At 46.4% G+C, this 13,543-nt stretch overlaps 1 protein-coding gene across 1 annotated transcript; it reads right to left on the bottom strand.

The window, feature by feature from the left end:
- Positions 1 to 3,083: 3,083 nt before the first annotated feature.
- LOC144132876 (iris-like) lies at positions 3,084 to 11,895 on the bottom strand. The gene is made up of 3 exons (XM_077665591.1): positions 11,696 to 11,895; positions 10,586 to 10,875; positions 3,084 to 4,942 (listed from the first exon to the last, which is right to left on the bottom strand). The coding sequence occupies exons 1-3, from the start codon at positions 11,893 to 11,895 to the stop codon at positions 4,038 to 4,040; spliced, it is 1,395 nt and encodes a 464-aa protein (XP_077521717.1). The 3' UTR covers positions 3,084 to 4,037.
- Between the last annotated feature and the right edge of the window lie 1,648 nt (positions 11,896 to 13,543).

Here is a 13,543-nt window from a genome sequence, read left to right as displayed (position 1 = left end):
CCTATGACGTGTGTTTCTGTTCATGAAAGAATGATTGCTTCCTAATCTTGTGGTTACCTCATGCGATGTTGTTTTTTATGATCTCATCAGAATGTTGTGTCATGAACTTTCACCTGTCTTTTTTTATTATTTCTTACTAACCCCCCCCCCCCCCCCCATATATTGCCCTTTGTGGCGCTGGGGTTAAAGTGATAAATAAATAAATGCACTTCATTCGTAAAATTCCCGTAATGCAGACTGTCATCTTCACCTGTGATGAAATGAAGTCGCTTGTGCAGCTTAACAGCAAAATTAAATTGCACGTCGGCTTTGACACACGCCGCCGAGGAAAGTTCTGGATTAATTTCGACCACTCGTAGTCCTTTATAAATTGCGCTACCATTGCGCAGCACAGCGGGGATCTTGCATTTCGCCTTCATTACAATGCTGCAGCCGCGGCCAAGACTCCCTCCCGCGTCTTGAGGCTGAGCAGCCGGACGCCACAGATGAAGCAATCGCTTCGGGTGCTTTCCGACATTTAAGAGACGATTTTCAGGCATTGTTCATTGAAAAGGCGGGTGTAAAGAACGCCTGGGCTTTGAAGAGCACTTGCAGTCGTTGCAAGTTATGACGGATTTCAGAGTAAAGTAGAAGGCTTCATTGAACCTTAGCGATAAATAAAAATCCTACATAATATCAATTGAGAAACAGAGCTTGTGCAACATTTCAAGAGGTCTTTCTAAATTTTCTCCTTTTCCTGTTTTGTCAAAAGCTGCTTTTTTTTTCAAAAATTATGAAGGAAATATCAATTTTTTATTGCCTCTTTAGATTCTACATACAACATAAGGAACCAAAAAATCGAAAACCAGAAAGTTATTTGCGCATAAAACCGTCAAAGTTATTGAAAAATCAACAGAATGTCCACCTTGACTGTAAAACATTTGCAGCAGTTCGGCCTCACTGGTCATCTCTTCGAGGTTTCGTGATTTTGCATAGTTTTTGTCCAGACTTTCACATGTTGGCATCCTCAAGAATAGTGGTGGGAAGTGATAACGCCGTTGAAAGAACCGGTCTGGTCTAAAAAGTTGCGTTAATATAGTACTCTCATCAGGGTGCCGTGCCCAGCAGCACGCCGCAGTTTTCCCACCTCATCTAGGTTAATTTTCGAGGGCATTTCTATTTGTCACCCTCTCGCATGCTGAAGCAAACGAAGTAATGACCTAGATGGATGGATAGATGGAAGGACGGACGGACGGACGGACGGACGGACGGACGGACGGACGGACGGACAGACAGACAGACAGACAGACAGACAGACAGACAGACAGACGGACGGACGGACGGACGGACGGACGGACGGACGGACAGACAGACAGACAGACAGACAGACAGACAGACAGACAGACAGACAGACAGACAGACAGACAGACAGACAGACAGACAGACAGACAGACGGACGGACGGACGGACGGACAGACAGTCAGACAGACAGACGGACGGACGGACGGACGGACGGACGGACGGACGGACGGACGGACGGACGGACGGACGGATGGATGGTTGGAGGGAGGGAGGGAGAAATGGAGGTAGAGAGGAACGTTTTATAAATTGGTCTTTAAATTCATCATTTTAATTTATTTTCAGTCGTACACTTTTAACCTTATCTCACTTCCCTGCTTTTGAGCTACAAGTATCATAATTTGTTTCCTTTGGCAATTTCAACCGCAGATTTATTTACACGGCCGCTGTAACCGCTTAACATTAGGACCTCTGGGAAAGTGACTGTGCCTGCATTGACATTTCCATGCATACCATCACAATTGAGTATGAGGTGTTGAACTGTTTCTACAGATTTCCCACACACAGCACGTGATCTTCGTTAAATTTCTATTTGTCGTTGCGCGTTCTAAGATAACCAGATCTGGCTTCAAAGAGCAGAGCACTTCCTCTTAAGTTATCTTAAAACGATTCCGTCATGGTCTTCTTTTTAAAATATCAATATAATTCTGTACTCACCTTCTTTTTAATTGAATTAGTCATTTTATCTTTGCGCGTTTTTTTCCAGTTATTTAAGGCTACTTATTTGTCCGTACTTGAGCCCTCCATTGTTACATTAGTTTCTGAGTTCTTTTCCGCCATGTATTTCACAAAGGTGCCACCTGAATTCGCGTTCAGAAAGCAGCGAAAGCTATTTTGCAAATCAATCACTAGAGGGCCACAGCACACACAAAGTTTATAAGGGTCCGCGATTTCTTTTAGCGGTGCTGCTAAAATCTCAACACCAGTTGCTAGGTCGTCATCCCTGAACAATAAGGGCTGCTTTTAAATATACGGCTACTTATTCCACTTAATTAGAAGCCTTTACATACCACTTTCCAGAAGAAAAAATGATTCCTCTATCATCTGAAAGCAAAACTCCAAAGTGTGTCTTCCGTCGGAGAAGAATGTCTTGGAAGTTTGGCTTGGTTTCTGGGAGTTTTGTGCAGCAAAGCTACTCAGGCTGTGAAGGACGCTGTAGTGAAGGGCTCCGGAAATTTCGACAACCTGGGGTTCTTTAGCATGCACTGGCATCGCATAGTACATGGGCCTCTACAGTTTCACCTCCATTAAAATTCTGCCGCCTCGGCCGGGATCGAGCCTGCGTCTTTCGGGTCGGCAGCAGAGCACCACAACCACAGCCACAGCGGCGGTCGATTTCTGAAAAGCATTTCGAGGCAACACGTAGGGTTCAGTGCACGGAAGTGTGTAGTGCTTGGCAGCTGCTCTAGATCTACTCTATTGGGCCGATGGATTCTGAAGCCTCTTGCGTACACGTGCTGCTTCCTGGTTAGGCTGCCACCACTGACGATTCATTCGCCCTGAACTGCGATTAGCATAAGCACTTTTTGCATCCGACTAACACAACAGCCTCCAGCCATGCGCAAGCGAAAACGATATTTGAGAGACTGATCTGGTTGCCTGAAAAGCGGTCTTAATGTCAGCGTCGCTCAGAACGCTGCAGCTTTTGGTTAGTTAAGCAACTGACGTGTCAACACAGTGCGCAAAGTGCTTAATGGAAGTGCCGCACAGCCTAGGACAGTGCTATTTATTCCGTGTTTTAAGTGTGACACCATGCCTCTAAGAATTACTGGCAGTGCAGGTTGTCAGCTCGTGTTCAAAAGACATTCTCGCCACCAGCGCGGAATGTGAGAAGCGTTGCGGATGTTTACCTAGCCTACGTCGACAGCTAGTCCTTTTCGAAGACAGAAGAGTGAGTTTTGGCTTTGGCAGTAACTTGTCGCGGCCGGCTAGCGTGCGCATACTGTGGGCCAAGGAATATACGGAAAATAAACGCTGCATACGGGCACAGAAATCTTAATACGGACTGCGTGGGGATACTGCAACATCATTCATTCATCTATACAGAACAACGAAGTAAAATAAGAAAACGAAAAGAGAAACGAAAGTGCACGGACGGAGTAGTCGATTTCTAACCCTTATCGAAGAAATGGGCAAACCAGAATATGATGTCAGAAAAGAGGATCACAGAGCAAAAAGCTCACGCACAAACGCGATGAATACAACGCGGTCAATAGCTTTTCCCCTTAGGCCTACCGAAGACAGTACAGCAGCACTGAAGTGGTCCCTGATTCCACCGAACGGTTAGGTAATCGTCCAGCTGTCAAAGCCTCTGCAAAGTTTTCGCCCGATTTTCAGCCGGGTACAGACCGTTCTTAGGGTCAGTGGTTTCCGACGTTGCGAAAGGCACGGAGCTAGACAATGTCTGCAGTGGCCGTGTCGGAACCGCAGCTGGGGCTTGTCGCAACATTGGGGCAATGATCGGGTTGGCAAGAAGCATGTAAATCCTTTGTCAAGGACTCTTCCATAGCATGACACATGGAAAGTCTGTGTCGAAAGTATTGATACATAAGCTTTTCTTCAAAGTCTTGCGGTGGTGTGCTTTTAACATCTGTGAAAGTCAGAGCTGAATGAGTAATCGTAGTTGACGCAAACGAGGCAGACGTATGTAATTGCGGTCAGTATGTCACATATTATATTGAATATTCTGGGTCAAGTTGCTAAATCACGTGAGTGAAGGACCCCAGAAGTAGAACGGTGTCGGGGTGACGAGCGAGAACCATGAACATAAAAGGACGGTCAACCGTTATCTTGAAGACGCTTTTTCCCTTGGCGCTGCGCAGGTGTTCATTGGCCACAGCTTCGGCCACTGCCGTTTTTGGACCCCTGTGGCCGGCTCGAAACACGGCGAGGTGCTTGGCCGCTGACACCCTTAGCCCCACAATGCGCGCCATGTTGACGAAGTCCGCCGAGTCGGTGAAGGCGTCCACAACTCCCATAGGTGGAAGGTAGTGCTTCAGGTCTGTGAGGCACTTCACCTTCATCCTGGGCAGGGTCACCTCCACCAGACCGCGATGTTCCAGCCGGCCCAAAGACGTCAGTATAACGGCAGCATTCAGGTTCTTCTCCAAAGCTGCTAGGTTAGACGAGGGCGCTGGGACGAAGATAGCTAAGGACCGCCGCGGGTCCTGGTACGGAATGTCCAGCAAGGTGCCCTCGAAGGCGTCGTCTTTGTTGAACTGGGCGAACTGGAACCTTCCCGTCATGGTGAGCATCTGGACGTAGTCGTCCCCGCGGCTGTCGCTTAAGCTCTCGGCGTGGAACTCTCCCGTCGAGCCCTTGGCTCCTCCGGCGGCGAACCAGCGCGAGCCGAAGCAGAAGACGCTGGCCAGGACCACGAACGTGTCCAGGTCGACGCTGTCTCCGGTGAACACGTCTCGCTCGAAGCAGAAGCCCGTCAGCGCTCGGAGGAAGCCATCCAGGGCAAGCCGGCTCTGTTCGGGACTCTCGGCGAAGTCCTGGATGTGCACGTGCATGTCCAGGCTAGACAGCGGCTCCTTGAAATCTTGGGAGACGCTGACCCGTGCGTCGTGGTACAGGCCGGCGTAGCAGGTAACCTGAAGGCCTGTATACAGTGTAGAGAGAAGTGTTTAAAAAGAACGGAACTGATGAAGATAAATTTTTATGGTGTAGGAGCATCTTGGCCAAAGAGCGCTATAGCACAAAGTGTTTTTTCGTCGACACTGGCTGGAATGAAAGATCCATATCACGAGTATTGCCCTACTGAAAATCTGAGCTCTAGGCGAAGACAAAAGTTAGTACCCATTAGAAACCGGTTGGCACATGGCGGCAGCAGGTGTGAGCGTCGCACTTTTCCATGTGCTCAAAGAAACCAAACTAGCTTTTATTGGCAATGTATATCTGTCCATGATCTCTGAATTATGTTTTTTTTTCACATTGGCACAATAATAACCTTCCGTCATGTAAGTGGAACAAGCGACAGCAGCTATGGGTCCTTTAGGCAATAATTCACGCTTTCGCCTCTTTCCGGAAGAAGATATTATCCTGATGGACCGCTGCCATAAGGGCCATATTTTCTTCAGAGCATATCCTATAGAATATGTGTAAGGAGTGGTATATGGTCCAGGTGGGTCGTAAGAATTAGCGCATAGGATTTAGTGCAACCATGGAGAAATCGGGGTCAGTGCAGAGCGACTATCGCCGTCACTACTTTACCCTGAAATGTTCCAAAAATTGATATTTTTGTAAGTTTTATTTATAGCGGCTCATATTGGTTATGCATTAGGAGAAATGTACGTCCTGCACAGCTTCTCTGAACTTTACGTAGCAAGAAGCCTTGTTTAGCATCCCGAGCCATGGTGACCGGATGAACGGCGCCTACCAATCTTTTAGTTAAGTAATTCCTATTGACTCAGTTGCCTAAAGATCACTATTTTTATTGTGTTCAATGGCACACAAGCAATTAAGGCTATCACCTTCCGAACCTAAGGATATATGCGTCTGTTTGTGCAAAAAAAGGAATAGTTTAATTCAACTTGTGCAAGAACTTTGTTTAAGAAATGAAAAATTGGGTCGACATAGGCAACGGCTGCTTCTCCTTCAGGAGTAACATAGGTGGAACTGGACGATGTCATTAAAAATCGCTAGAAATGCCTATTCCTTATCTGCAGATCTCTGCATGAAAACAATGTGTTGTCCGAGTTGCCGACTTCTCTTTATAGCTCCTAGGTCGATTTTGCTTGTTTTTCGAGCATAAAGATCTCCGTTGCCAATGGGAAGACGACAAAAAATTGTGTTTTAAGAAACGTTCCTTAATTAAGCACTACTTTCGTTCTCATACGATTGGCTTCTAGAAGCTAAACACTAATTTTCCTAATGCTCTTTATCCTTTGATTCTTTTGATAACACCAGCAGTGAATGACTGTTTTCTCGTTGCAAACAATAAGAGTTTAGACCGAGGCGGCTAGTAATAATGGAGCGCGAAAAGGTCATTAGGAACAAATGAGGAGTTCCACAATGCCACCCCTGACTCGAATACAGTATGGACCGGTTGTTACTGCGTGCACTTACCCAAAATAAGCTAGGGAAAACAACATTTCAGCGGCAAACTATCAGCAAGTGGGGCAATCGTCTCTTGTCTGAAAACAAAAATATCTTAAATAGAACAACTAAGAAACTAAAAATCAATAATTGTCTCTTTAATTAACGAAGCCTGGCTGTTAATGCCAACGAGGAGATCGAAGCCATACAAAAGTTGATGTTATATCATATTTTGAAATGACAAAACAGCCCTCTTGTGTGCTATTGCGGGGAAAAGAAATCCGGCGCTTTTTCTCGGCCAGTAGTTACAAATAGAGCGTTAGGCACGCGGGAAGCTTAACTTATTCAGTGACTCTAAGGACGCTCGGTGCAAACACATTGTGCTCTGCTGACGCGTTGCAGTTATTTGCGGCCTCTAATTCAAACTGTTGGCGACATTGTACCACGGTCGCTTCATTGCTGCCAAAAATAACGGTTGCGCATATAAGATAGCGATGAATATCGTTTAGCTCTCACAAAGAGCCAAAGCAAAACAATTTACATAAAATGAAAAAGTGACAATAGCGGGAGACGGCTGCCGCAGGGCGGCCAGGTAATATAACGAAATACATTAGCACAATAAGGCTACAGCTCGAGCAGTGCTCTAGAAGATCACTGTCGGCCTATATGAATGAGATAAACAAAGCTCTCTTTAACGTTCGACTGAAGTTAAAATTTAAGCTTAGAATACAGCGCTTGTTATTTTACCGCAGACAGTGCCATGGACGCTGATTGAGTCAGGTGCGAGCCGCGATTTCCATGGTTTACGATCTGCTGCACCTCCTCGATCGAAACTTTCTTGAATTCCATTCGGAGAATTTTCTATTTTTCAGATAATTATAGCGTAAAATTTGGAGAAAAGGATATGTTAACGTTTTTACGAGGAATTTTAAGAACCGATGTATTTTCACTTTTTCTAATTAACGCCGATTTAAACCGGTGCAGGAAAAGAAGGGTTTTAAACCGGAACTTTTTGGTTTAATTCACACAATTTCTTGTTACGGCTTGGATCCTCAGTGCTTACTTGTATCATCAGAACCTTTCCTGCCATCGCTAGCTATGTCCACGGCAAGACCAAAGCCGCAGCTCCCACTGATCTCCAAATAGCCCTGTCCAATGACCACACCTGCTACCTTATCTCCCAGTACTTCGTTAATTAACCCACCAACCAACTCTCAGCCGAACCCTGCTGGGTGTGCACTTTCTCTTAGACATTACTACACCAACCTGACATACCTTCGGTTGTTTCTAATCGTGCTACGTGCCTCGCCATTCGCTGCAGTACATCTAAAAAAGACAATCCCACGTATTCGACGCCAGAAATAGAATATTTAAGTAGCGGGACTTAGGACCACGGGTTAGCGTATCCGGTGAGTAAGCGCTTACGGGACAACGAGGGTCTACTATATATCGTTTCTGGACCGGATGCGCTAGGAAAAAAAATATAGATTACACAGTGAAGTGCGCCTAGCACATCATAGTACACCACAGTCTTCCGAATTGCACGGAATAAACAGGATCTGCTAAAATGGTGGTACCAAACTTACGCATACCGTTTCAATCCTCATGCCCTAAAACCGTATTTTGTCACTGGAACGTCCAAAGATACATGAGACAGATACTGCGCCATTTCCTCTCCCCCAAAACCAATTATTATTCATTGGAAAGTAACATGGGTTGATCAATCATACAGTCGCCCTACGCTTGTATAGAGCGCTCTAGCGGCGTACTGTTTTGTGCATTTATCAAAATTACCGCTTCCTAGCACTATCGTTAAAGGTTTTAAAACGCATGAGGAGTTAAACGCGTTAACTTAGAATGTACAACACGATCAGGCCTGTTTTCGAGTTTTAGGCTATTTGTAAATGACACAAAGTATTTCCCGCTGTGTCGTTCTGGCACTGTTGAAAGGCTTGTGGACGACTACAGACCTCTCATCAATTAATGAGGCATATGGGCAACATGACGATTTTATTCCCATCCTGAAGCGGTATTTTTTACATAATATTTGTAAAAATTTTCCTTTTGGAGGTTACCCTTCACTTCGACTTAAGCCTAATTCTTATTTCAACTTTATTTTCGCGCTTTGTTGCCAACCTGATAACTTAAGCAAAAATGAGAAAGCACCTCAATTTCATGGGCAAAATGGCAAAATAGCTTGATGATCTCGAGAAAGAGCTGTTTGGAGTTGACTTCGGCGCTGGTTTAGGTAAGGTTATTAGCTAAGCTTAGATTAGGTCACGTCGCTGCTCGGAATGCATTGAGAGCGCTGTTTGCTTAATAGGCAAGAAAGCATTTGCGTAATTTGATCGGAGTTGTGCGCCGTTAGGAAGCAGTTTCGAAGATTGGTGCCTCAGTGTTGTCTCAGAACTCTGAACATGCTTGCTACAGCTGTAACAAGCAGGTTGCTGCATTTGCTCCGTGCGAACCACCAACTTGATGTTCTCCGGTATAGTCGCAGTTGTAAAACGTGCAATTGTGTTTGTTTAGATTTCTCGAGTGACGGCTCGACTTCAGTCTTGTCTTGGCCTTGACTGCACGCATAGCGTCTGAAAGAATCAAATCCGCTTCTAATTCGAAACCTACTTTTAACTCCAAGCTCTTAGACAAAACATTAACCTCAGATATGCTGTGCAAGAAAAAATTTAGAATAACGGCCAATTGTTAGCAAAAAAACGGCTGTGGCTTAACTTGGCTAACCCTGGAATACAGCGAAAAACAATGGCGTTTGCTAAGCGTCTGAGGCTCGTCCGTGGCAGCTCCGCTACACGCTCGCGAAAGCAGTTCTATGTTCTATATATACCCACACGACCACATCGTGTCACATGGTCTAACGACACCTCTATCGGATGTCATCACGTGGCTTCACATCACCCCATCGGATGTTTTTAAGGTCAAAGGTCGAAGGTCAACGCAAAGGTCACACAACGCCAAATTCAAACGTCAAAGGCCAATTAAAGGTTATTGCTGAAGGCCAGAGGTCAAGGGTTCGGCACCATAACTGTACTACATATGGTCATACACGGCTAACGTTGTCGGGCTGAAGGTCCCTCAGGGTGATTTGCTATCAGGATGCGTTATAGGAAAAGTTAATTTGTCACCATTTGTGCATCTTTTCGATATGTTCGTGTTTGGAGTATAGATTTAGAAACCAACGCACCCCTTGCAACGCTCCTGATACGGCCAGAAAATAGCCTGAAAGCTACTTTCCGCGAGTGCGTCTATCATAATACTTGGCAGGGGATAAACTTAAGAACCCAGAGGGCACATTTAAAGGCTTCGCATTAAAAGGCACGTTGTTCCCGCCCCTGAGGGGCTAGCCGTCAGAAGACAAACTAGGTGTCGACACGGTACATGTTTAATTCCTCCTTTAGGGGCATCTCTACTAGACCCCGAGACACACACATTGCAATCCCTAAAACAGTCGCCGGTAGATTCTCAAGGACAAGCTCCCTTACACGTTCCGCGTCTTCTGAGGTGCTGCCCAAGTGAAGTTATTTCATATCGCCCGTGGTTTAAAATGGACTTCTTCTTAACCGCCTGTTCTATATTAAACATTACGTACGGCTTATTCCAACGCCACCGTATGGTTTCAGAAACATATCTACAGTATCTATTCCCGATTTTGCTCAATTCAACGAAAAACTGCATGTTAGCTAGTACATATATGTCTCAAATTTGGTATGTATTTCAATCTCAAAGTACTAAAAACGTTCTTTCAAAATCTCCTTCAGAACAACTTTCGATAGTACTACACGTACTAAATCGGCACACAACCTCATCCAGTTGCCAGTAAATACCCCCTCTTCGCGAGCATGTGCTGCTATTTGCTTGCGTGGTACAAAGAGTCCGGAAACGTGCTAACAGACCGTTGGATGTTATGCAGCTTCGGCCTAGAAGTTCGCCTACTCGGCGGTGCTAGAAGATTAGCGCGGCGACGAACATTCGATGCCTGATCTTCACCTCAAGAAAAAAAGGTCTTTCTGTCTGGGAGGTTTGGATTGTTTCTTTTTGCGATCCCTCCAGGAGGAGCTTTCCCTGGCTTAAACGCTGTACTATTGTCGGCGGAGTCGTTTTAGCATACCATAGCCATTTATTCAGTGGTGATCTCTTGGCGAGGGAGAGTGGCGTACCGGCAAGCCGCGAAGAAGGACAAAAGGCACTCTACCTGAGTGGGTGTGTCGGGGCTTGTGGTAGTCCTGGCAGAAAAGGCGGCTGGCATGGCTATTGAAGCGCTCCACGAGCTCACCGTCGTCGTCCGTATAAAGCACGCGCGCGATCTGGCGCCGAGTGGCGCCACCCGAGCCGTGGTACATCATGACCATCATGCAGGACAGGTACCATGGCGACAAAAGCACGTTTCCCCCTTCCCGCCGCATGCGAAGGTACATGTCCAGCGGGAACTGCAGCAGCGGTCCTGCCATCTCGGGCGCGATGTTGAACGGGGCGCGCAGAAACCTGCGAACGAGCACTTTCGCGTATTATATTTGCAGAGGTTTGTTTCCCCTGCACAGCGCAAAACAGAAGCTGGCATTGAAGAAGATGATGATGATGATAATTTTTTATGGCGCAAGGGCAGCTTTGGTTAAAGAGTGCCATGGCACAGAGTAGTTTTTCATTACACAACATGGGGGGGTCATAACCCGTTTCCCAAGCAATTCGCCCTAAAGTAGCCGTAGACAAGGCGGGGAAAAGCTTGTGCCCATTGCATCGCCGGTGGGTACGCGGCGGCACTGGGGATAGAACCACTCACCTCCCGCATGCGAGGCAGATGCTCAAACAACTAGGCCACAGCTGCGGTACTTGGCATTGAAGATCAGAGCTTTCATACGGTTGTTCTGTGTGCTCATAAACAAAAATACGGCCTCTGAGTCACTTTGCCCCGACCATGCGGCCATCACCCTACTGAATCCGCCGCACCAGATTACGCATGTTAGTTAGGCAACACATGAACTGGACAAGCTCAGGCCAGTGGAACAATGAATGGCCCGATGGTGGTTGCGCCGTTCTGAAGTCAAGAAGCATTCGGTGGTATGATTCAACATATATACTGCCGCGATTGCAATGACAATAACTACGCAGAAGTGAAACGTCGAGAGGCCTACCTCTGAAGCCATCTGCTATAAACACCGAATTTCGCCCAGGCACTCTACAAGAAAGCCGAGTGCAATAAATACGAACAGAGACGTAGTGAGGGCACATCCTATATGTCCGTCCTGAATATGCACCAACACGTCTAGCTGCAAGCACTTCCAAGAGTGCGAGAGAAAATATCTACCGTTCAATTTCGTTGCGGGGCTCCACAGCATCAGCGGACTGGCTTGAATTGGAGGCCTCCAGGCTGCCCTCCGAGCTGGTTGCGTAGCTAGCTGAGGACGAGCTTGAACTCCAGATGCTCGGCCGCCTGACCTGTGGCGACGTAGATTTGCGCAGAACGCAACTCGAACGGCGACGCGGGGCCACCGGCCGGCAGGACATCGTCTCTTCTTCTGCTTCTTCTGCACGAGGCCAGTAAGCGTGCTACGAGGGACACGCGCCGCATTTCTTCTACTTCACACTGCGCTCACGCCCCCTACCCATAAACATATGAATTAACGGTTCTGCGACTTCCGCATGGGCGCCTTCAAAATTTGCAGCACGCGGATTTTTAAAGTTTAGGCTGCGAATTGTATAGCTGATCGATGTGGTCATGAAATAGCTGCAGCACTCGAGATTAACTTGAGGGTTCTGACATTGTGTAGAATTGTAACAGAGAAAAAAAAGAAATTTCTTGAAAGAATTAGGGATTACTGTGGCCAACCCCTCGCCGCGAGTATGGTTGGTTGGTTGGTTGGCCTCAAACAATGCTAGCACATACCCACTGCGGGGGAGGGGCCAAGACGCAGGTGGTTACTAGATGGATACAGGAAAGTTTTGGCAAGAAAAAAAATAGGAGTAGTGTGTAAACTGATATATTGGAAGACGCAAGGACAGGGGTCCTGTTAACTTGGAGATCGGAGATGGGAAAAATGGCTTAATGTCATGACAGTATACAATGCCTCTAATGTTTCAAATCTCTACTGGATGACAGCGCGAAAAATAAATTAGAATGTGAGTCGCTGGGTTTTTTGAAGAAATTTTTGCACACAAGAGCGCACACTCCTGTCGCTTCGTCAAGGCAAAAAAAAACACAAAAAAAACAACCGCAGAGGACACAGGCAAACCCAGTTGGTGAAACGGAATTTGCAAAAGACGCCTGCTCAAATGAGAAAAGCTTCGGCAGAACAGCCGGAAGTGATCTAATATCTCAGGTTCGGCCCAAAGAGGGCACAATGGAGAAACCGGCAGGCCAGATTTGCAAAGGTAGAAATTTAGAAGGGGAACCCGGCAACGTAAACGCGTGAAAGAAACCTTTATTCTGCACGAGCGCCAGTCTTGCTACTCCAAGGATGCAAAAAATGTTGATATTCAGTTGATGATGTAAGAGCGGAGGCAGCAAATTCTTGAAATATTGTGTAGCTGTGAAACCTCACCGCAGCTGTGTATGCACAGGTTGGCAGGACAGCAATAGTTTGGCCGCAGAGAGAGGCCCTTGCTAAGGAATCTGCAACATCTTTAATTGAAAGCCCATGTGCCCCGGTACCCAAAGCAACCTTAACGGTTTTAGATGGAGCGGGATCAGGAACTTAAAGAAGCGTAATGCCCGAGACTAAGTGGGTGAGGATAATGAAGATCAAATGGACAGAGAGTCCATCATAACCACGACCTGGGAAACGGTAGTTTCTAATTTTTGTAAGGCTAATATTACAGCTAATATTTCAGCCAGAAAAACTGGAGTGAAGTCAGGAAGACGGAGAGAAAAATATCAACCCAGTGAAGGTGAAAAAATTCCCACGCCTGCCTTTTCGCGATCCTGCGAGGCATCGGTAGAAATAAGAATATGACAGGTAAAGGTCCTTAGGTGGTCCTCCAACAAACCCTGAAGAAGAGGAAAGGGCGGCAGCTTTGCATTCGATGGGAAAATGCCATCGAATTCAACCTGGACAGAAGAGTTGTTATACATTTGGCGGACATCTGTTAAATGAAGGTACAAGTGATCGAGGAGGGACTGCACGAAACATATCTGCGGAGTATGCATACGAGGACA

The sequence above is a fragment of the Amblyomma americanum genome, chromosome 5 (assembly GCF_052857255.1).
Source record: "Amblyomma americanum isolate KBUSLIRL-KWMA chromosome 5, ASM5285725v1, whole genome shotgun sequence".
Taxonomy (NCBI): Eukaryota; Metazoa; Arthropoda; class Arachnida; order Ixodida; family Ixodidae; genus Amblyomma; species Amblyomma americanum.
Note: the sequence above shows the minus strand (reverse complement) of the source record. Positions and strands in the feature narration are given on the sequence as shown.